A 24,260-nucleotide genomic window follows, 5' to 3' on the forward strand; every position below is an offset into this window, starting at 1 on the left:
CAAGATTGGCGGGATATTTCGTGGCATTGGTCCTCGATTCCGTTCGCTAATACCAAAGGCGTTCAAACACCATGTATTTGCTAGTACCCAATGCCAAATCTAGATTTCGGGGCTAAATACCAACATCCAAACCCAACCTTAGGTATTATGAAATTTCTTTCCACGATAAAGCTAAAGCTATAAGTATGATTTTAATGTTTCCAAGCTAAATATACATATACTTTTCAAATTGCTGGCAGTCACTTTTCAATCATTTCTGCATCATCCATAGGTTGATTGCAGAAACGAAGCTTGGAAAAATTCTTGTGAACTGCAAAATTGTATTGTGTTCAAGAAAGATCTCGCTAGCTTAGCTATGGGCTATGGCTATGCCTTGGGGTTGAACTTTTTCCATGCCCTGTAATCCTTGCTCCCCAGCATCTGCTCCACCTCCTCGAACTGGAGCCCCTTGGTCTCCGGCACGAGGAGGAAGAGCAGCAGGAACGCCGCCGCCGACACGCCGCAGAAGAGGATGAAGGTGCCCGCCGTGCCGAGCGCCTGCGTCAGGCTCAGGAACGTCTGCGTCACCAGCAGGTTGGACGCCCAGTTGGCCACCGCCGCGACGCCGCCGCAGGCGCCCCGGAACCGGAGCGGGTACACCTCCGAGTTGATGAGCCACGGCACGCTCCCCATCCCCGGCGAGTAGGACACGATGTACGCGCCCAGCGCCACCAGCGCCAGCCACCCGAACGAGCTCGGGCACCCCCGCGCGTACCACTCCCGCCGCCCGCCGCCGGCGCGGCACGCGCGCCGGGCCGCGTCCGACGCCGCGAGGCACGCGCCGGGGAGGAGCTTGTCGCCGGCGGCCGCGCAGAAGCCGCACCCGGAGTCGGAGGAGGCGCGGAGGCACTGCGTGCAGGTCCACTCCGCGCCGGCGGCGGCGGCGAGGGCGAACTCTGGGCACGTGCCGTTGGCGCCGAGCAGCGCCGTCGTCCCGGCCAGGCTGACGTCCGGGGAGTGGCTGTCGACGGCGAAGAAGACTCCGCTGAGCATGGCGAGGCACGTCACGACACCGGCGAGGCTGAGCAGCATCAGCCGCCGCCGACCCGCCCTGTCGACGAAGAACATGCTCACCACGGACCCGGCGGCGTTGAGGCCCGAGGTGACGAGCGACAACGCCAGCGCCGTGCTGTTGGACGCGAACCCGGCGAGCTGCACGATGGTCGGGCTGTAGTACATGACGGTGTTGATTCCCACCAGCTGCTGAGCCACCTGGCACAGCACGCCGGCTGTGAGCCCGCGCCGGACCACCAGGCTGCCGAGCGCCTCCCGGAGCGTGCCGGTGGCGCCGAGGGCCATGTCGGCCTCCACCGACGCCCGCAGCGCGTCGATCTCCCCCTCCACCTCCTCCGGCGGGTACAGCCTCCGCATGATCTCCTCGGCCTCTCTCTTCCGGTCCTTCCGGTAGAGCCACCGCGGCGACTCCGGCAGCGCGAGCATGAGCACGAACTGGAGGAGCGCGGGGAGGCCGGCGACGCCGAGCATCCACCGCCACGTCCCGCTTACCTTGGTGAAGGCGAGGTTGATGAGGTAGGAGAGGAACTGCCCCGCCGTGATGAGGAGGCCGTTGGTGCTGACCAGCGCGCCGCGGATCCTCGCCGGGGAGGCCTCGGAGATGTAGAGCGGCGACGTCATGGAGGCCATCCCGACGCCGAGGCCCACCAGGACCCTGCCGATGATGATGATCGCGGGCGCCGGCGCGAAGCACATGACGAGAGAGCCGGCCAGGAAGAGCAGGTCGGCGATCAGGATCGACGGCCGCCGCCCGAACCGGTCGTTCATCCAGCCACCAGCGCCCGCGCCGACGATCGCCCCCGCGACCGCCATGCTCACAATCGTCTCCTGTTGCAGCATCCCACGATTTACGATTAGCTTCCCCTTGCTTAATTATTGTCTCTTGCGGTTGATTTGTTGGCTGGTGGGTCGCGAGGAAATGGCAAGAATCGAATCAAGAACCTGCAGCACGGTGCTCTTCTCGACCTGCTCGAAATCGTCTCGGATGTACAAGAGAGCTCCTGATATGACGCCTGTGCAGAGAAGATATCAAGACATAATGAATTATTGAACACATTGGATTAGAGGTAGATGAAATTGTGTCTTTCTTTCTGATGAAAGCAATTGATCAGCTCTGCTCATCAATTATTGTCTCGATTCCAAAAAATAAGGCACATTTTTTGTGAATGTATCATGATCTCTGTCCAATTGCTAGCAGCACAATGCATTTAGTATGAATTGCTGACCTCCTGGCGCACAAGTTGAGTTTAGACGGACCTGTGTCATAGCCGAAGAGGAGGCCACCGATGCCGGCGGAGAAGGCGAGGCGGAGGATGAAGGGTTGCTTTGACGTCAGGTAGAGCAAGTCCCTGAACTCTGTGCTCTCTGCTTTGTGGATACCACCTTCCATCCCGCACGGATTAAAATCCTGAAAATTGTAGCAAGCGACATGAAGAATGTAGTACTAGTATTGGGAGGTGACATGTGCCTGAAGTTCGGAGTTTTTTCAGACGATGCACCATATCTGTTAGATGTTAATTCAACCATCCACATTGTATTCATATTGTTAATCTTCTTCTACCCTTCCTACGGTTTTCCTCTAGCGGGAGCACAAATGGTTTTTATTTGTCTACACACGAGTATCTGCTTCACTCCTCGGATCCACCACAACCCATGACAAATTAATTCTAAGCCCGGTAACCATGGATACTTAAATCCCGTGGATGCAAATGTGAAATAACTCACTAGCAACTATGATTTGAACATCGCTAGAAATGAGTAAAATATACTTATAATCTAGTTTCCTTCCAAATATGTACAGAACGGAGCGGTTCATTTAAATCCAAAACATTAGTGAAGTACTTTCTCTAAATTTTTCAATGACTCCATCGCGATTTTTTATTTTGAAAACTTTTGCGAATCTACATAAGTTTTTCATGAAAGCTTTTTCACATAAGTTTTAAAATTTTTGAGAAAATTTTCTGAATAGATTTTCATAACAACTTGTTCAACTAAGTGTTAGAATTTTTTTTAAACTTGTTCAATTATATTTTGTACAAAACTTGTTTAAACAATTTTTTTCATGGGAGTTACATCCATATACAAATAAGATAGTGCAGTAAAACAGCAGGAGAGCACACGTCTTCCAAAGAGATAAAACATTGGGTTTCCTTCTGTGCAAAATTTTAGCCACAACAAAAAATACACAGGTTGTATTATCATAATAGATTGTACATTAGCACTAAGCATGACTTTTACGTAAAAAACAATGAACAACTAAGTTGATTTGTCCATCATGCGCCAGATGAAAACAATGGGTCATCGTGGACAGGGAAAATAATCCTTATGTAAATAGTGATGAAGCACGAGCAGATTGCCACTTACCTCTCAAACTCGACCAAGCGCTTATTTCTTGCTGGAATGGAACTCCCCTTGGTCGCCAGCTTCTGCAATATTCTCGTGACGATGGCGGCTGGTTGCCGGTTGCAGATTCCCAGCTCCCGTCCGGTCGTCGAGAATGGACCGGGAATTCAACGCGAGAGGAGGCATCAGGAAGGAGCGTTGTCGCCGGTCTTCTCCTGACACTAGTACGAGCTTTAGGCGAGAGATCGGTCTATCAGCCGCGTGTCACGTTTGCCAAATTTAGGACGACAGAGATCCTATTTCCGGGGATTAATCTCCGTATGCATGGAGAGCATTATTAGCAGACTTATCAGACTAGAACCAAAGCATGCAGCAGGCCTTATTTGAATCCAGGGGCTAAACTTTAGTGGCTAAAAATTAGCCCCTGATCATCCAAACAGTGGATAATGCAAAACTACATTACTGTACTGACCCAAGTTGTTCACACAAAATTAACCCCTAAACAGTTTTGTAATCTTTTAGGCTAAAATTATTCGCCGGTATAGATACCTGTGAATAACTGCAAAAGAAGAATTATTCATGAGGGCTTAGCTAAATACACCTTCGCAAGTTCATTGGATTTGAGATTGGATTTGAGGGTGTAACGAGAGAGAAGATATGGGAGGAGATTTGAACGGCAAAATTCGATGGAGTTGAATTTCTGGGTGTATAGTTTGGTGTGGATGGAGAGAAGGACATCTCTCTGGGGGACAAATGGTGGAGTGGACATAGCAAAGAAAACTTAGGTGGATTTATAGGTGTACTAAGGTTTGGTTTGAGTTGCTTGTTATAAGCAACTTAAAGTTGCTTATTTGGAATTGCTTATTTTAGTCTAGCTGTTTAGATACCCTTGCTTATGAGATGGACATTGTCATATTTGTCCCTTGTGTTGCTACCCCTCCAATTTGCCTCCCACCCTTCTTCTTCCTGCACACACCCGATCCCGAGGGCCAGCGGCGGCCGGGAGCAGCGGCGGGTCTGCGCGGGGGCGGGCGGCGGCCGGGAGCGGCGGCGGGTGGCGCGGAGGCGGGCAGCGTCCGGGAGCGGCGGCAGGTCTGCACGGGGGAGCGGCGGCGGCAGGCGGGAGCAGCGGCGGGTGGCGCGAAGGAAGGAGAGCTGGTGAGTGGTGATGGGGGAGGGGGGAGAGAGAGAGGTAGGGTGCAAGGGCAGGAGGTGTAAAGTGCACCTTTTAGTCCCCATAAGCAACCATAAGCAACCCAAGAATTGCTTATTTGCTTATAATAAGCAACCCCATAAGCAAGAGTGATTGGTTTCATAAGCAACTTATTTGCTTATTTTAAGTTGCTTATGCATAAGCATGTAAAACCAAACAGGCCTAACTCTAACACATAGTATCATGGTATTAGTTCTCAAAGCAATTAATTGATAGTATGGTATTGTGTCCATGGAGTTGGACCCAAAACATTAGATTTCGTGCCTAAACATAAGATATTGTTCAAACGATAAGAAGATACACCTTTTCTCTCTCGCATATTTAATTCTTTGCATATAATAATTCTTATTATACTACCCATTGGGACTAAGCTTAGGGTTGTACTAATGTTTGTGAAGTCTATACATGGCGTGTTCTAAGAGTAATGAATGACTTGTTGGATCCTTTGGCCGAGGGGTGTATAGTGGTGAAATTGGACTAGATACACAAGCAATTAAATCTATGTTTGGGTCTGGGTGCAATTGTATGCTCCAGCCCATTTGGTTCTACCCATATGCCCTCACATATTTAAATTGATGAACTCCAAAAAACCCTAAATCCTCTTCTTCCAACCCCCCCTGTCGTCTTCTAATCTGCCATCCCATTACCTTGTTGGTACCACCCACGTCATCGGTAAACCACTTCCACCTCCATCTACACTTTCCCTGTTTACTCGCGGTGATCCCTATGCGCGCCCGGGCTCCCAAGCTGCAACTCCACATAGCAGACCACGCGCACTTCCCACCCGCTGCCATGCCCCCTTTTCTTCCCCAGTTCACCTCGCGGTTTCCCCAATCCCTAACTCCCTTTCCCCAATTCCCCTCTCTTATTGCAGTGTGGAGCGATGGATGGCATGGAGGCGGAGTGACAACTCTAAGGTGGTGACCGGTGGCTTCCTCCACGCAGTATCCCGGCAACAAACAGCGCTCAGGACCCGTTAGAGGTGGTAGAGCTAGGCCTGCTAAATCTGAGCGATAATGGTTGATAATCACCATCTAATCACTTCCTCGCCATTTTGATCTGTCTCTACATCCGGCGGATTGGGCATGCATTTGGATCAACTGTGGCAAGAGCTAAAACTAGTCAGAACGCAATGGACATGTAACGCACGAACAGAATATATCAGTTGGCACACTGATGCTACATATAAAGGGTCCATAACGGATCCCAATGCTCTAAACTCTCCATGCAGATGCAGTGACAAGTCTTTAAATACGCTTTACAACCATAACATTCAGTTGCCCAACAAAAAAACAGTCTGCACCTCCACCATCATTGTATACCCGACTCACCATACATCGGAAAACATCAATGTGTACGTCAGGAACTACTATTTCACGTCAACGTTAGCTAGCGCACCCAAGAGACGTCATGAAGGTCTGTTGGCAGTCGCTACAGTCGCTCATCATTGTCCCTGTAGGATCAACTCAACGAGCAGGCGCTGCGCAGATTGTGCCTGATCCGGCGGTCCAGATACCACGATCATAGCTTCATTCCCCTCAGAAGGTGGGTCGTAGACGGCAATGTCTGCACCGGAGATCTGAATTCACATGGACAGTAAAAATGTCACGAAATCACAAAAATAATGGTTTAGGATGGTAAACTATATGTGGGTTTCAGAGAGTAGAGAATTCAGCGGTGTTATAACTTCCGAGACGACAAAAAGAAACCATAATTAGATAGAACAGGTGGCACAGAGATGCAGGAAGGAAATAGGTATACGAAAAGAATAGATCAGATTAGTACCAACCAAATTTTGAAGCAAGCAGATATAAGCTGCTAGTAACAGTTATGTAAGTACTCCTTCCGTTCCAAATTGTAACGGGTTTTGGCTTAACTATGTATCAATCTATCTAGACACAACGTATATTTAGATGCATAGCAAAAGCTATATATCTAGAAAAAACCAAAACACCTTACAATTTGAAACGGAGGGAGCAGTTTTCTACTCATGGGTCAAATTTTGTAACTCAAGGAGAGCCCAATACATCTCATGGTTCAAAAAATTGAAATGAAAAAAATGTGTACTAATTAACTATTAATGCAAAGCAGGGAAGTGGGTTCTTTAAAAAAAGGATCAAGAGGGTCAACTATAAATCTCTTAATTTTGTATTGTCTTTCATCCTTGAAAGCATTTGATTTATTATTAACTCAACATACAAAGTTCAAAAGTGTGAATGAAGATTTAACGTAAATTTTGGAGTCGAATCCAATGCAATGTAACAAACATATAAGGTTAAAAAATCACACAGTAAGACCTCTGTAAGCTGGGCCAGGTTGTTTCCACTCTCTCCACAGACAAGATTTAGGATGCTCCCAGAAACAGCAGTCTCATATGTGATTCTTGTTATCGCAGCATGCTGAACTTCCCTGCAACCAGAATCACAAGTTACTAAAACTTACTAGCCATAAAAAATAGTCATCAAAGAAGTGGAAGGGCGTGGATGCATAGTTAATGGCGCAATAAAAAAATCCAAGGATAAAGAAACTTTAAGTTGAAGCAACCTGTGGTTTGTTGATCACTTCTGATTGTAAATTTGTAATGACCAATGTACATGCTAGAGTTGAAAAGCTTTTTGATGATTATAGAATTATCAGTGCATTGAGAACAGAACTTCAGGAAAAATGTAAAGTATTATCCATCATACTGGTAAAAGTACAAAAGAATACTTGTTTACAAGATAGATGTTACACACAAATGCTAATTGCTAAAGTTGAAACCCCACTTTGTGACTACAATAACACAAACAAGAATGGCAAGTCTGGAAAAGCTGGATGCTACTCCCTCCATTCCAAATATAGGTCGTTTTGGCTTTTTAGATTCATAGACTTTGTTATGCACTTAGATATACCCTATGTCTAGATGCATAATAACTAGAAAAGCCAAAACGACATATAATTTGGGACGGAGGGAGTATTCTTCTTCTTTTGTTTTCTGTGATACAACTTTGTTCTTGGTAACAAATATCTAGAAAGGAAAAATACATTGTGGTTACAAGAACACCAACAAGAATAGCACATATTGATAAAGATATAAGCTTTGATACGCTGGAGATAATGCAGACAATACTAAGTAACAACTAACACAACATACAATTGATGCACTAGAATACACTACTGATTTTGATCTGAAAGCAAAATTAACCTCTAAAGGTAATAGCACACTATTGTGTAAGTAGAGAACAAACAACAAATACAGATAACACTATTACCTCACAATATTGTTTTCCTCTGGAAATACAATTCCATGATTTAAGTTGTTGATTACAATGCCATTCGGCTCAGTAGGCTTCTGAATCCCATTATCTGAATAGTCGATCATGACACCATTCTCGTTATCAGGTTTCTGCTATTAAAAAATTTCTTTAGTAGTGCCACAAAAGTGAATATGAACATAGGAGAATGATACAAAAATAAAAAATAACTCATACGGTAGAGTATAAACATGCCAAGTGAAAGGAGAGCACTATTAGCATTGAAGAAACAAAAAGTTTTAGCTTCATGCGTAACTCAAATGTCTTCTTCAGAAACAAATATGATTAATTTCAGGGAGAACACCCTAAATGTCCATTTAATCTGACAGCTCACACATGTTGTCAGTTGTCACTTTCCACATATGTTGTTTCCATGTATAATCGCCCCTGTAAATGAATATACCATAAAATACCCACCCAACCGCACCTTTTCACTATTTCAGGAGATGACAAGGGAATGAAACTATCAATTGTATATCAATCAGAATTGGAGTTGAAGCTAGAAATAGCATATCAATTTGATATGGTAGAATTAGGGATAGCACAAAGAACTTATTCGTCGCCCTCCCTTGGAGACTCTGACTACTTTTAGGGTTCTTCTTGCTTGATTACAATGGATGATGTGGCTGTGCTTATATAGCCAGCTACCTAACAAACCCAATCTAATCTAAATAACCTTATCTCTCTAACAACCTTATCTCTAATGACCTGCTAACAAACCAATCTTATTCCCCTCGTGGTACTGTTCACGAGCTACAGTACTCGTGGGCTTAGGCCTGCGGCCAGCCCACTGCCATAAAACTTCACCACCCCTAGACAGCTCGTCCTCGAGCTGTGGCAATGCTCAGAGCTGCAGACCATACGGGGCTGGAACCCGGTGGCGATGAAGCACACTTGAGCAGACGTAGTTGAAGGCCTGGACGAGCTGTAGGTAGATGGCGGCGTGAAGACTACACCAGGTCAGGAGGTCTGCGAAGTCGCTGAGCTGCTGGGAGGTCCGAGAGTGCTGGAGAGGAGCGTCTAGGGAGAAGACCGATGCTGCGGGCGTCGAGGCGGCTGGCGAAGCTGCGACCCACAGGTGCAGTGCCGCTGCCGGCTCCGGGGCGTCACTGGCAGGCTCACCTGTGGGCGCGCCAGGGATGGTGCCGGTAGGGGAACACATGGGTCCGCACGCCGGGCAAGATAGCGAGTCGCAGCTTCAGCGGGCGAGGACTATGGCCCCTGCGCGCGTGGTTGCTGTAGGCCAGCAGTGCTGTTGGTGTAGATGCCGCCTGCGGACTCGCTATGGTGGCCGGAATCAGGTACGACGCCCGTGGAGAAGGTGTTGCCGCTGATGGTGCTGTGGTAGGTAGCGGCATAAGTGATGCTGCCCGAGAAGATGCTGCCACAATCGTCGGTGAGGAAGCCGTAGAAGCCGGCAGTGAGGCAAGCGCAGCGATGATGTATGAATCTTCCGCCGAATCAGCAGTGGAGACAATCCCTGCCAGCAGATTGGAAGATGTTGCCGTGGCCGGTGAGGACGATGTTACTGTGGCTGTTGCGGTTGCGGCAGGTTGGGCCTTCAATGGCGGTGAAGATGGCGGCGCTGCGATCTTGTCCTTCAGGAGCAGTAACTCCTCACGGAGCTCTCCAAATATCTCACATATGATGTGGGCAAAGTGATCAAGCCTTTCCGAAACATGATTGACATCGTCGGACACGCAGCTGATGCCCTCAACCAAGGTGGTGAAATCTGCCATGGCTGGTTGTTGATGCGAAGATGCAATTTGTGGGTGGGTTTTAGGGGATTTGTGGGATCAATCTAATCTAGCGCAGGGGGAAAATTCTTTTTTGGTGATGGCAGAGTTACAGGATCTAAGGCTCCGAATACCAAATGATATGGTAGAACTAGGGATAGCACAAAAAACCTATTCGTCGCCCTCCCTTGAAGGCTCTGACTACTTTTAGGGTTCTTCTTGCTTGATTACAATGGATGGTGTGGCTGTGCTTATATAGCCACAGCTACCTAATAAACCCAATCTAATCTAAATAACCTTATCTCTCTAACAACCTTATCTCTAATGACCTGCTAACAAACCAATCTTATTCCCCTTGTGGTACTGTTCACGAGCTACAGTACTCGTGGGCCTAGGCCTGCGGCCAGCCCACTTGCCATAACACAATTCGACACAGCTACCAATTTCACGGACTTCGTCTTGACTAGGTCAGTTAGGTTAACTTCTTATTGTGTGACAAATTGGCTGAATTCACACTGACTTAGCTTCAATTTAATAGATTCCAGAAGAAACTAGTGAAACAATCAGGTTGCCAGAAGGATGACGAGAAGTCGTATTATGAAAGAAATGGAGATTTATCATGCAATTGAAAGATTAAAATATGAGAAAAAGTAATGGTGTCCAATATGTATTTTTCTGTCAGTAATGATCAAAAGTATATGATGATGCTGTCAATATGCAGCTCAGATTCCCATTCAAAGGCCCAAATTGTGCAAAGAGGGGATGCACAAGAAGCTAACTAAGCATGGGCAATGCTTTTCCATGGAAGACAAGTAGATCCTGGACATTCATACTCCATCATAACTAATTTCAACTTATCTTGCCATCTAAAATCAATTACCCAAAATTTCCCACCTCTTATGACAAATGAACTTGGGACTAAATTCAATTTCCCATGCTAAGTACCTCTTCAAACTCCCTGTCATAACTCCAAATACCATTTTCAATAGTTGTCAAAGAATTGGTACGGGTAACAGGAGGTCATGGTGGAACTAACCATGGAATACTAATTTCTAATCTCAAACTTGGAAAATTATAGGCAATCTGATTTGTAGTTTAATTGGTGAGCATAAGTTGCCATGAAGGGGTGAGATTTATTCATCCTTATTTGAATAGCAAATCCCTAACAGTAGCCATCCGATGAGTTTTAAAATGGTTGGAGTTGGACCTTCTAACTTCCAATCCCCTTCACACCGGAACTCCCAAGCTTCAGGAATGAAACAAGAAACACAGGAATGACTCCCCTATATCCCCATTCATTTCAAATATTTCCAACCAACTAACCAGGCTGCATAGCTATACTATATTCTATACATTGGTTTGTTCTAATCTATCCATTTCTTCGAGTGTGGTTGTCCTACGATACTTCCGTTCATGTTTACATTCTCAAAAGAAGGCTTTCCTTGGAAAATCCAGACAAGAAAAAAATCAACATGGTGCAATAGTCAAATATGGATAAGCATATAATAAAGTTTTATTTGAACATAACCTGAATTTCTGGAGGACTGAGCTCTAAGGAACTGAAAGTCTTTTCCACAGAATCCATTCCATAACTGAGAGAGGGTCCATGATCAACCATATGGGCATTGTCCATTGAATATTGGCTTGTTGAATAGATATTTGCCTGGCTGGTTGCATTTGATTCAGCAATATCAGAAGAGGGAATATGGCCATTGTTGTAGTCTGTTCCGTCGGAGGAGAAAACATTATTACGCAGTTTCCAGGAAACACGGCATAAAGCATCCCTGACATTCATTAGCTCCCCAGTGATCTGTAGGGAGCAAAGATAAATCTCAATAAGTACAAAGCTGTCCAACACATAGCAGGACAAAAGTAGAATCACAAATCAGCCTAAATCATGAGTTAAGAGAACAAAAAAGTGGGGGAAAAAACAAATAGAAAAGTGATGCACCGAGTATTCATGGAAAGCTTAGACCTTCCACAAGTCAAACGTAAACACCAACACCAGTCAAGAACTACTGCACTGATATCATTCTTGGAGTCTAGTTGTCCAAAAGAAGTTTTATTTACAAATCATATTAGAAACAAATCATGTGCAAATATTTTGTTAGCTAATGCAAATAAAACATAAAGGATCTTACAAGCAAACTTTCAAGCGACACAGAGCAATCACTACAAAAAGAATAACATTTAAATGAGAAATGTTTATGAAATTTCAAACATGTCAGCTTTTCATTTGCAAACTGTGCCATAAATACCAAATGATCACAACACAGAATCATAAATTCAGAACGTTGAGTTCGTTAACAATAGCTGCTATTTTTTCATAACTCAATGAATTACATGGCACAGAAGAAACAAGTACTACCAAACTGCATATATTTGTAATGCTTTTGTTTAAGGAAAAAAAGCTTGCCTGTACAACTAGTTCAAAGCTTGATGCACATTCTGGAACATCTGTATCATCCAATATCTGAATTCTTGCTCCTGTTGCATTCACCATTTCCTTGATTATAGACCCACCTAAACCAACTAAACAATCAAATTGAGTTTTCAGCACAAGGGCCCTGGCTGAGAATTGAGATGTCTTCTCAAATGTTGAGCGTGTGTTGCTTTCCACCTCCATAATTCTGTCAAATATAAGGAGTAGTGCGCTTTGCACTATATGATATTCCGAGTCTGGCTTCTGCAAGGAACCGAAATCAAATATATACAATGAAGGAACTTTACTAAATGTCATGAGAAGTATAAGATAAGCAAAGTTTCTAGATACATAGAGAGATGTAGAACAGCCACTTCATCATTGCAAAAACTGTTATTTTTATCTTATCTACCAAACAGTTAAGCAAGAGTTCTAAATGAGAAAATAGTAATGGTAAAAGGAGCTTTTAGTGTTCAAAATCAAACCTCTAGGGCACAAATTGTTATCACACGCTCCCTGCAACCGCTAACAGGAGCGCCCACATCAATACAAGCACCAGTTTCATCTTCAATACCTTTGATAATCAAGCCCTTCTTGCCAATCAAACCTCCAGCAAGATAGGTAGGCAAGAGAAGTCTGAATGAAATTTGCTGAAGACCTTTACTTTGAACATCTCCTGTATTACCTTCTGGACAACCAGTCTTAGGGACACTGCCTTGTGCAAACTCTGTGGATGCCTCTGAGCACAAAATTCCGACATTTGGCTCAGGCACTTCTGAAGATGCCCATGGGAGTATTGAACCTTCTTTGTTAACAGAAGTTGTTGAGCCATCGACTGGCTGATCACCTTGAAGACAGCTAGACAAAGCAACTAGAGCTTTCCTTACAGCAGTCCTATCTCCAGTTATCTGAAAAATAAACAAAACAAGACAGTAACCAAAACTGTAGAGTAGCAAATTACAGCAGTAAATCTTTCTCAGTAATTAAGCATCATGAGTCATATGATCTCATTATAAATGCACAGAACCGACATTCCAAAAACCAAAAGGTCATTACACGAATCCCTGACAATGTGCCTAAACATTTGCTCATTAGTTTGTTTTGCAGCAAAAGAACCAGAAACCAAATGGATTACTCATTGCTACAGCATTATTAAGTGAGGCAAGAACAGACTGCTCGTTATCTGTGTGATTCATTGTCCTAGATCCTATAGACCTATACTAGCCTTCTAGTTCATTCACATTTTTTTCTTGCAACAGTACAGAAATGGACTCGTGCTGCGATAAGAATGCACCTATGAAAGAATACATAACTAAATAATATATATGAGAAACAGCGCAACGAGAACAAAATGTGTCGAGGTCAAGAAAATAATATCGCACTGCAAAAAAAAATGTACAACATGTCAAATCCAAAAGAAGCTCATAAGCATTGCTAGTATCTGTGCACACCATGCGTGCACATTGCACGACAATCAATTCCACGATTCCACATTGTACAATTATAAGCAGATCATGTCACAAAGGTAATCGTGCTGCATAGCAAACAACAGTCCCTACTTATATGGAAGCAAAGAGCAAGCTGCACCTTTAGAACAAGTTGCAATTTTCTATGTTGAAGTTATATATGATTCCCCTGGCCCTCTCCCTCCATGTAAACAAAGACATTCAAACATTTTTAAATTTCCATGACACTGCACTGGGTCGCAAGCGTGAGCTCACGTCCAGTATGCAACCACACATTTCCCCCCAAAAAGGAGGATTCACAAATGCACAGAGCACAATAGCGATTGAGGGAAGCATGAAGAGTAGCACGTACAACTACCAGCTTAGCTAAAATCGTAGAAGAGAGATCGCTGGTATACCTCCACTACCTCCTCGGGAGGCTGCCCCTGCGGCGGCGGCGCCGCCTCCTCCAACGGCACGACGCGCACGTGGGCGCCGGCATTCAGGGCGATCCTCCCCAGGACGCCCCTCCCGGCGGCCGCCTCGAGCCGGTCGGGCTCGACGAGGAGCAGGCACGTGACGCGACCGCGGGGCCCCTCCTCCTCGGCGCGGTAGAGCGCCCCCTCGGCGTCGACGACGGCGACGAGCGCCTCCTGCGCGGGCGAGAGCGCGAGGGGCTCCCCGGACGAGGAGGAGGCCTCGGCGACGCGGACGGGGGCGGCGGGGCCGAGTACGGCAGCGACGACGCGGCCGCCCGCGGCGGTCGGGTCGAGGGGCTCGACGCGGACCTGCAGCGCGGCGGTGCGGCGGCGCAGCGGGTTGGCGGCGGCGTAGAGGCGCATGGTGTCGGCGTCGGAGAAGGACGGCGGGAGGAGGAGGCGGAAGACGACGAGATCGGCCTCGGCATCGGCGGCGGCGGAGCCGGGGGAGGAGGCGGCGGCGGCGAAGGCGGCGTGCGGCGAGAAGTGGGGTTTCGCCGCGGCCATCGCTGGTCGGTGGGTGGAGTTTTCCGCCGGGGAGGAGAAAGTGAGCGAGACAGGGGAAGTGGGGGACGGACGAGCAGGTGGGGTTTTGCCGTTTCGGTGCGGAATCTCAGGGGCAGCCTGGGGATTTCGCGCGCCGAGCTCTTGTGCTTTTTGTCTTGGGCAATGGGCCCAAGGACTCTTCGTCTTAGGACCTGTTTGGATGCAGTTTGTTAAAATTTAGCACCTGTCATATCGGATGTTTGAATACTAAAAATTTAACACCTGTCATATCGGATGTTTGAATACTAATTAGGAGTATTAAACATAGTTTAATTATAAAACTAATTGCACAGATGGAGTCTAATTCGCGAGATGAATCTATTAAGTCTAATTAGTCCATGATTTGACAATGTGGTGCTCCATTTGTGCAATTAGTTTTGCAATTATCTCATTTTTAGTTCTCCTAATTAGCATTCGAACATCCGATGTGACTCTACTAAAGTTTAGCACCTCGTATCCAAACACCCCCTTATGTTCAAAGCTTAACTTTAGATTTGGTTGTTTTGTCCTTCTATTCATGTGATACGAACATGACAGATCGTTAATAAATATCATTAGTAGTACTTGATTGCAAATGCGTTGGATGGTTGAATACATGTTTTGATTTCACCTATTTATGCTCAGTTGCTTACCATGTGTGCACAATACTTGTCCATGTCCATGAGCCAAATAAAAGTTAAGCAAGGAATGACCACACTTGCAACTTCTTCTCCGAGCATGCTAGAGCTTCACTCCTCCATTTTACAAAATATTTTCAAATTACATAACGCACGCAAAAAATAACGGGTGGTTACAAAGTTAGTGAGTAATGCACAGCGCAGATACAAATGCAGCTACGTCAAAAGATACTCTGCAGCCATCTACCTGTCCCTGTCATTATAGTTAAGGATGGGCATGGAGTGGTTCGTGGATCCACTCTAATTTAACTTGATTAAATAACTGTTCAGTTTGAGCTAGACAAAACTGAAAAACGAATTAACTAAGTTGTACAATGGAACAATAATGGACTGACGCTTGCTCAACCCTAATTGTTGTAGAGAAAATGAGTGACAACGCAATATTGCATTTTTTTTCCTTTGAATAGACAAATCCTTGGTTCGTGGAAATTTCTTGGCCTAGCCAAGAACAAAAAAAAAGTTGTATAAGATCAGGTTGGGGAATATTCTAAACAAATCTACTGAAAACATACTCAAATTGTTTTAAATTTGTAAATCATTTTATCTTTTTTCTATTCAATTTCTTTAATTTGAAATTGTATATGTCAATATATTTTTTAAAATTGATCAAAATTATACAACTTAACTTATAGAAAAACTAACCTATGATTTGAAACAGAAGCTCCGACTACGAAACAATTCGCGGAGGACAAAAGCATCCCAAACATTTGCTCTGCTACTTGGATTTTTTTGCTAATGCATGTCAGTAGGCTAGAACCTTCGCAAACCTGCAGTCCACCATCATCAATTCACCAAAGCAAATAAGAAAACAAATGGCAAATAATTTTGTGTGTCAAAATGGCCATATAAAAAGTTTGGAGGAGTCCAAACTGAACGCTAAGAGAAAAAAAGAGTAGCCACGGGGATAGCCTAATAATATTTCACGAGCCCAATGCACAAATGCAGCAACGCTTCTCCTCTCCCTCCTCATGCCTCTCCCTCAGCTAAGATTGTAACATTATGGCAGCAAGCTATGCAGGCTAGCAATTTGATCAACTCGCAGCATACAAGAGTAACTCCATCAAAGCTCCTAAGAGTTTAAAAGGTAGGGACGGGAGAAAAAAAAATCCAACTCCAACAGGTCCTTACTAGAGTTCCTACTCTAGGAAGGACCCTACCTTCTCCCTTTAAACCCCTTCTCCTACGGGGCGTATAGGGAGGCCCCTACTCGGCCGGTATCGGTTTTTCCTCCCCACCTGCGCTTACCTCCATTTTCCCACGCCCCAGTTCCTCGCGCCGCCCCATCCTCGCGCCACCTCCAAGCAACCGAGGGCGGCACATCCTCGCCGGATCCGACCCCTTCGCATCCGAATTCGCGAGAGGGAGCCGCCACCGGTCCATCCGAATCCGCGAGATGAAGAATAGAGTGTATCCGTGGCAAAAGTCAAAGTAACACAAAAACCTAGTACGTACTGAAGAGGACACGTAAAATGGAAATAAAATCATGATTTATTTTTTTCCCTTGGAGTCATGAAAGTTTGTACTACAACACTAGTGAATAGTGATATGCTTTCCCGTGCTCGAATTTAAGGCAGGCGCTCAAGTTTGTACTTTTCTTGAGAGCAGGTAAATGACATATGCAAGGCATGCTGCACCGTTCACCTAAAACGAGCCCAGTAGTTTTCCCAATAAAATTGTATTTTTACTTATGGTCATAATTAAATTGTTGACCAATCACGCATGCCTCTCAGTTTGATCCGTCATCGTCATCGATCCATTCAAACTGCCCAAGAAAATTGACCACCAAATAAACACAGGCCCAGCCTAGCAAATCGACCGATCGATCCCCTTTCCTCGCCCGCCGCTGCCGCCGTCAGATCCATGGCCGCCGCCGACGCTAGCGCCGGCTCCGGCGCCCTCCCAAACTGGGTGATGCTGGAGCGCTTCATCTTCCGTAGGGACGACGCCCAGTCTTTCCGCGAGGACAAGAGGACCTCCGCGACCGGCGAGACCTCCGTCGGCGCTCACTTCCGCATCTCCTTCATCCTCGCCGAGCCCCCCACTCCCTCGCGCCTCTACCTCAGCTGGCCTGGAGGCCCCAAGCACGAGATGATGTGCCACCTCGCGGCGGCCCACCGCAACCTCGTCCTCCTCAGGCTGGACTCCTTCGTCGACCCCTCTTACCCGTCGCCGTTCGGCGAGATGGCGCACGACTACTTCATCTACTACGTCGCCGCCGACCCCCGCTCGCAGGCGCAATCCACGCCTGCTCTCAGACGGCTGCCAGGTTGCACCGTGCACAACGCGTATTTCGGGAGGCCGATCCCGCGCCCGTTCGAGCCTTGGGGTGTTGGCCTGTTGTGCTGTGGTGAGGAGTTTGCCGTGGCGTATATGAGCGTAAGCAGGCGTGACCCGGAGGCCGAGGCGCTGGAGGTGGAGTTGTGGGTGCTCCGCTCGACCGTCAGAGATGATTCTACTGATGGTGGTGAGAAGTGGGAGGCCAAGTATCTGCCGCTCCAGGGGCAGGATGTTGAACACATCAATCTGCTCGACTTTACGACAAGCGAAGTGGTTCCCTTCAAGAATTCCCTCTGCTGGGTGGACTATAGGAGGGGCATATTGTATTGTGAGGACGTCTGTGGAGACAGCCCCAAGGCCGTCTTCGTCGGTTTTCCTCCGGGTTACTCCAGCTACCATCCTTCAGTCCGCCCCGAGTTGTACCGCCCCGAGTTGTACCGCGGCTTGTGCGTCACCGAAGGTGGTCGCACGTTGGCATTCCTTGATGTTGTCCGCCGTGATGGCATTGATATAGGCCCAATGGTGCCTGCTGGTTTCACCATCATCTCCATGGCACTGACGGAAACGCAGTCAGCCAATAGTTTTGTGGTTAAAGCAGATGACCTGTGGGCTACACACTCCACGAAGGATCTCCCACATGAGGTTATGATGCTCCCGTTGCTGAGTATGGATGATATCAATGTTGCGCACTTTGTATTGTATGATTGGGCAGACTTGTCTGGCAAGTTCAAGATCTCGCTAGTTACCATTGACCTGAGCACCAAGCGAGTGGTTGGCTCAGTTGTTCCATACATCAATGAGGAAGATCTTTCTACTGACGACGCTGATTTGGTCAAGGTTAAACCAAATTTCTTTATGCCCTTCCTTCCAGCAGAATTCCCCAAGTTCCTGAATCTCCAAAGGTAATTACCACATTGCCTTCCACTGTAACTTGCACACAATAATTGCCATTACATGCAGTCTATTTCCTTTTTGTTGGCCTTAGCTTTTGCCGATCTTATTATTCAACCTTGGTGTCCTTGGAGTAATCTGGCTGAACTTGACCTTTCAATTTGAAGTGAAATTTTTAAATCCATTTAGTCAGACAAACAGGACAGCCAGGAATAAGAAAATTCTGACTGCTAGCACTGCACTGTATTTTCTTCACTATTTTGATTCTGCCTATCCAATTATCGAATGATTTAGTTCAGTTATTACCAACAACATGGGACACTTTAATTTGTAATAGTTGTATGCATATAAAACTTATATTTTACTCAGAGGGTCATGGCATGAGTCATAAATTATATACATTCATGATCTATGTACCACCAACGGAAGTTCCAAATGCCGTCGATTCATTGAACCTCCGTTAGGCATTTACTAGTCCGTAGACGGCACTAAAATGGAATAGTTGGATATTAACTGAATTATGCTGAACTGAAATCTCCTAACCGACCTCAATACCAATGCGAGCACGAACAATCGAAATGGAAACAAAAACAAGAGATGTGCCCTAGGCACATGAAGTGGGAAAGCGCAAAGAAATTTAGAACATTGTCTTCATTTGGCAACCCAAATATTAAATGCTGATGGAGAGGAGGGCAAACCAAGATATGCAGATGAGCAACGGACTAAGATGATGGCAAACCTAAGTTTCAATTTATACTATATATTTTTGCTATTATTGAAATCATCAACACTTGTGATCCCTGAAAAGTGTTTATTTCCAATTTGTATACTGAAGTCTCCACTGTATTTCAGGACGAGGAAGAACCCTGCATGAATCACTTTCACTGCACCGGCCACTTGTCACCCTTTTTGGGTTCTGCTGTGTTAAGTGATGGGCTATTTCATTCTGTGGTTTATGAAGTACTACTGTGTTCACTTTTTGTGAGGTTTAGGGAGTACTCCAATAGTCTTTGATTGTGTTTTTTTCTGTATCTGTCGTACTGTAGACAGCTGGAGGGAAAAGCCTTCACCAGACCTACAAGGTGCAGGTTGATCATATCGTACAATATGGTCTTTGAGTTTAATGCTATATGATGAACATACCCTTGGCGCTTCAATTTCTCTGTTGGGGTTCCATGATTCTTTCCATACATGTATCAGATGGTGCCACAACCTCTGCCCCCAAAACTCTGGTGCTCCAGCAGCCTTTACCACTGTATGACACAGGCCGCCCCTTCCCCTTTGCTGGTCACCTCTTACTCTCGTAATGGTCCAAATCGCCATCAAACGATCAATGATAGCTTCTTGTGGGCTGCGGCTTGGATGGACCATGTTACTACGTGTAACCTCAATGTCATAGGCCCAACTTGTGCCACTTTTTGTTTGGAAAACTTGTTCATTGGCATTCCAGTGCTAGAAATAAAGCCCATGTTCTTGTCAAATATCTATATGTCGGTGCCTATAAAGGTTTGTGTTGATCACCCAGCAGAAGAATGCTTTGGTAGCAGCTCAGCAGAACAATGGCTGGCTAGCTCTGATCAGCCCAATATTGATCCTGCACAAGCTGGTTCCTCGTTTTCTGCTTCAGGAGTGAACCAAATCTTCCATTAACCTAGGCTCGATTTCCATGTTCACCAGCACAGCCTCAACAACCACTTGCTCTAATCAAATCCTGAATGAAGGGTTCGCCAAAAGGAAATTTCTCGCTCTCTCTGTTGAACTGTTGATACATTTAGGGAGTGATGAGTTTCTGCCTTCTGGCCAGCCAGTATATATATGCGCTACGCTGGTAATGTTTGGATCCACGCTTTGTTTTACAGTGTGTTAGATGCAGTTACATTTTATTTGGTTGGGTGCGCCGGAGGTGATGTAATGTAATCACCAATAGCCCGGAGTGGTATGTTAGTTCACCCGACGTGCTTGTCACATGTGGAATTTTCTTTTGAGATAGATCAGCGTTTTTCCCCCTGAGTCGGATATAGTGACCAAGCAAATAGTCAGCAAAAGAGGGGCGTGCGTGTGCAATGCAACCGTCAGTATAGCAGGGGTGAGGGAGGGAGCAACCAGCAGAGCAGCATCGGAAGCAGAGAGGATTGAGAAGTGGCGACCACCGGTTGGCTCATCAGGGTGTATAAGCCCTAGCTACAGAATCGATCTAATACCCCAATCCAGCCGCCGCCGCCTCCTCCACCGAACCCCCTCAGATCCATGGCCACCGCCGATGCTCCCGCCGGCTCCGGCGGCGCCCTCCCCAATTGGGTGATGCTGGACCGCTTCATCTTCCGTAGGGACGACCCACAGTCTTTCCGCGAGGACAAGAGGACCTCCGCGACCGGCGAGACCTCCGTCGGCGCTCACTTCCGCATCTCCTTCATCCTCGCCGAGCCCCCGACTCCCTCGCGCCTCTACCTCAGCTGGCCTGGAGGCCCCAAGCGGGAGAAGATGTGCCACCTCGCGTCGGCCCACCGCAACCTCGTCCTCCTCAGGCTGGACTCCTACGTCGACCCCTCCAACCCGTCGCCGTTCGGCGAGATTGCGCACGACTACTTCATCTACTACGTCGCCGCCGACCCCCGCTCGCAGGCGCAATCCACGCCTGCTCTCAGACGGCTGCCAGGTTGCACCGTGCACAACGCGTATCTCGGGAGGCCGATCCCGCGCCCGTTCGTGCCTTATGGTGTTGGTCTGTTGTGCTGTGGTGAGGAGTTTGTCGTGGCGTACCTGGGCGTAGGCAGGCGTGACCCGGAGGCCGAGGCGCTGGAGGTGGAGTTGTGGGTGCTCCGTTCGACCGTCAGAGGTGATTCTGCTGATGGTGGTGAGAAGTGGGAGGCCATGTATCTGCCGATCCAGGGGCAGCATGTTAAACACATCAATCTGCTCAACTTTACAACAAACGAAGTGGTTCCCTTCAAGAATACCCTCTGCTGGGTGGACTATAGGAGAGGCGTATTGTATTGTGAGGACATCTGTGGAGACAGCCCCAAGGCCGTCTTCGCCGGTTTTCCTCCAGATTACTCCAGCTACCATCCTGCAGGCTTCCCCGCGTTGTACCGCAGCTTGTGCGTCACTGAAGGTGGTCGCACGTTGGCAATCCTTGATGTTGGCCGCCATGATGGTGCTGATATAGGCCGAATGGTGCCTGACACTGGTTTCACCATCGTCTCCAAGGCAGTGACGGAAACGCAGTCAGCCAATAGTTTTGTGGTTCAAGCAGATGACCTGTGGGCTGCACACCCCAAGGAGGAGCTCCCACGTGAGGTTATGATGCTCCCGTTGATGAGTTTGGATGATATCAATGTTGCGCACTTTGTACTGTATAATTGGGCAGACTTGTCTGAGAAGGTCAAGGTCTCGCTAGTTACAATTGACCTGAGCACCAAGCGAGTGGTTGGCAAAGTTGTTCCATACATCGATGGGGTAGATCTTTCTACTGACGATGCTGATTTGGTCGAGGCTAAACCAAATTACTTTATGCACTTCCTTCCAGCAGAATTCCCCAAGTTCCTGAATCTCCAAAGGTAATTACCGCATTGCCTTCCACTCTAACTTGCACACAATAATTGCCATTACATGCAGTCTATTTCCTTTTTGTTGGCCTTAGCTTTTGCCGATCTTATTATTCAACCTTGGTGTCCTTGGAGTAATCTGGCTGAACTTGACCTTTCAATCTGAAGTGAAATTCTTAAGTCCATTTAGTCAGACAAACAGGACAGCCAGGAATAAGAAAATTCTGACTGCTAGCACTGCGCTGTGTTTTCTTCACTATTTTGATTCTGCCTGTCTAATTATCGAATGATTTAGTTCAGTTATTACCAACACCATGGGACCCTTTAATTTGTACTAGTTGTATGCATATAAAACTTATATTTTACTCAGAGGGTCATGACATGAGGCATAAATTGTATACATTCATGATCTATGTACCACCAACAAAAGTTCCAAATGCCGTTGATTCATTGAACCTCCGTTAGGCATTTAATAGTCTGTAGACGGCACTAAAATGGAATAGTTGGATATTAACTGAAACCTCCTAACCGACCTCAATACCAATGCAAGCATGAACAATCGAAATGGAAACAAAAACAAGAGATGTGCCCTAGGCACATGAAGTGGGAAAGCGCAAAGAAATTTAGAACATCGTCTTCATTTGGCAACCCAAATACCAAATGCTGATGGAGAGGAGGGCAAACCAAGATATGGAGATGAGCAACGGGCTAAGATGATGGCAAACCTAAGTTTCAATTTATACTATATATTTTTGCTATTATTGAAATCATCAACACTTGTGATCCCTGAAAAGTGTTTATTTCCAATTTGTATACTGAAGTCTCCACTGTATTTCAGGACGATGAAGAACCCTGCATGAATCACTTTCACTGCATTGGCCACGTGTCACCCTTTTTGGGTTCTGCTGTGTTAAGTGATGGGCTATTTCATTCTGTGGTTTATGAAGTACTATTGTGTTCACTTTTTGCGAGGTTTAGGGAGTACTCCAATAGTTTTTGATTGTGTTTTTTTCTGTATCTGTCGTACTGTAGACAGCTGGAGGGAAAAGTCTTCACCAGACCTACAAGGTGCAGGTTGATCATATCGTACAATATGGTCTTTGAGTTTAATGCTATATGATGAACATACCCTTGGCGCTTCAATTTCTCTGTTGGGGTTCCATGATTCTTTCCATACATGTATCAGATGGTGCCACAACCTCTGCCCCCAAAACTCTGGTGCTCCAGCAGCCTTTACCACTGTATGACACAGGCCGCCCCTTCCCCTTTGCTGGTCACCTCTTACTCTCGTAATGGTCCAAATCGCCATCAAACGATCAATGATAGCTTCTTGTGGGCTGCGGCTTGGATGGACCATGTTACTACGTGTAACCTCAATGTCATAGGCCCAACTTGTGCCACTTTTTGTTTGGAAAACTTGTTCATTGGCATTCCAGTGCTAGAAATAAAGCCCATGTTCTTGTCAAATATCTATATGTCGGTGCCTATAAAGGTTTGTGTCGATCACCCAGCAGAAGAATGCTTTGGTAGCAGCTCAGCAGAACAATGGCTGGCTAGCTCTGATCAGCCCAATATTGATCCTGCACAAGCTGGTTCCTCGTTTTCTACTTCAGGAGTGAACCAAATCTTCCATTAACCTAGGCTCGATTTCCATGTTCACCAGCACAGCCTCAACAACCACTTGCTCTAATCAATCCTGAATGAAGGGTTCGCCAAAAGGAAATTTCTCGCTCTCCGTTGAAGTATTGATACATTAGGGAGTGATGAGTTTCTGCCTTCTGACCAGCCCAGCCTGCCAGCCAGTTTATAGTAGAACCAGGCCAATCCAAAACCGTGCAAGCGTACGCTGGCTCGTACTGGTTATGTTAGGATCACGCTTTGTTTTACAGATGCAGTTATGTTTTGTTTGGGTGGGTGCGCCGGAGGTGATGTAATGTAATCACCAATAGCCCGGAGTGGTAGGTTAGTTCACCCGACGTGCTTGTCACATGTGCAATTTTCTTTTGAGATGGATCAACGTTTTTCCCCTGAGTCGGATATAGTGACCAAGCAAATAGTCAGCAAAGGAGGGGCGTGCGTGTCACATGAAGCAGAGAGGATTGAGAAGTGGCGACCACCGGTTGGCTACAGCCCAGCACACAGCAGGTGTATATGCACAACGCAAAACATGGTTAGCTGAGTCACTTGATGCTCTTTATTTTACTTCTAAAATTTGCAATAAGCTTCAACCTCCTTGAAGCTCCTGTCCGAGCTCTCTTCATCAATTTTGCAGAGCACCATCACGAGCGAAGAATTTTGATTTGGGCCACATACAGTTGGCCAAATGGGCCAGTACTATGA

General features: G+C 46.3%; 4 protein-coding genes across 4 annotated transcripts; 2 read left to right on the top strand and 2 right to left on the bottom strand.

The window, feature by feature from the left end:
• Window positions 1-366: 366 nt before the first annotated feature.
• On the bottom strand, window positions 367-2,443 carry LOC101767275 (inositol transporter 4). The gene is made up of 3 exons (XM_004959134.1): window positions 2,311-2,443; window positions 1,996-2,066; window positions 367-1,881 (listed from the first exon to the last, which is right to left on the bottom strand). Exons 1-3 carry the CDS (start codon window positions 2,441-2,443, stop codon window positions 367-369), a joined length of 1,719 nt encoding a protein of 572 aa, XP_004959191.1.
• Window positions 2,444-5,748: 3,305 nt separating this feature from the next.
• On the bottom strand, window positions 5,749-14,566 carry LOC101767672 (KH domain-containing protein HEN4). Its single transcript, XM_004959135.4, has 7 exons — window positions 13,925-14,566; window positions 12,546-12,968; window positions 12,055-12,324; window positions 11,167-11,448; window positions 7,861-7,994; window positions 6,907-7,018; window positions 5,749-6,188 (listed from the first exon to the last, which is right to left on the bottom strand). Exons 1-7 carry the CDS (start codon window positions 14,489-14,491, stop codon window positions 6,054-6,056), a joined length of 1,923 nt encoding a protein of 640 aa, XP_004959192.2. The 5' UTR covers window positions 14,492-14,566; the 3' UTR covers window positions 5,749-6,053.
• Window positions 14,567-16,880: 2,314 nt separating this feature from the next.
• LOC111256450 lies at window positions 16,881-19,532 on the top strand. The gene is made up of 2 exons (XM_022824622.1): window positions 16,881-18,386; window positions 19,228-19,532. Exons 1-2 carry the CDS (start codon window positions 17,068-17,070, stop codon window positions 19,247-19,249), a joined length of 1,341 nt encoding a protein of 446 aa, XP_022680357.1. The 5' UTR covers window positions 16,881-17,067; the 3' UTR covers window positions 19,250-19,532.
• A 966-nt stretch (window positions 19,533-20,498) lies between these two features.
• On the top strand, window positions 20,499-23,063 carry LOC111256453. The gene is made up of 2 exons (XM_022824629.1): window positions 20,499-21,932; window positions 22,759-23,063. Exons 1-2 carry the CDS (start codon window positions 20,623-20,625, stop codon window positions 22,778-22,780), a joined length of 1,332 nt encoding a protein of 443 aa, XP_022680364.1. The 5' UTR covers window positions 20,499-20,622; the 3' UTR covers window positions 22,781-23,063.
• Window positions 23,064-24,260: the final 1,197 nt, after the last annotated feature.

Source organism: Setaria italica, chromosome II, assembly GCF_000263155.2.
Source record: "Setaria italica strain Yugu1 chromosome II, Setaria_italica_v2.0, whole genome shotgun sequence".
Taxonomy (NCBI): Eukaryota; Viridiplantae; Streptophyta; class Magnoliopsida; order Poales; family Poaceae; genus Setaria; species Setaria italica.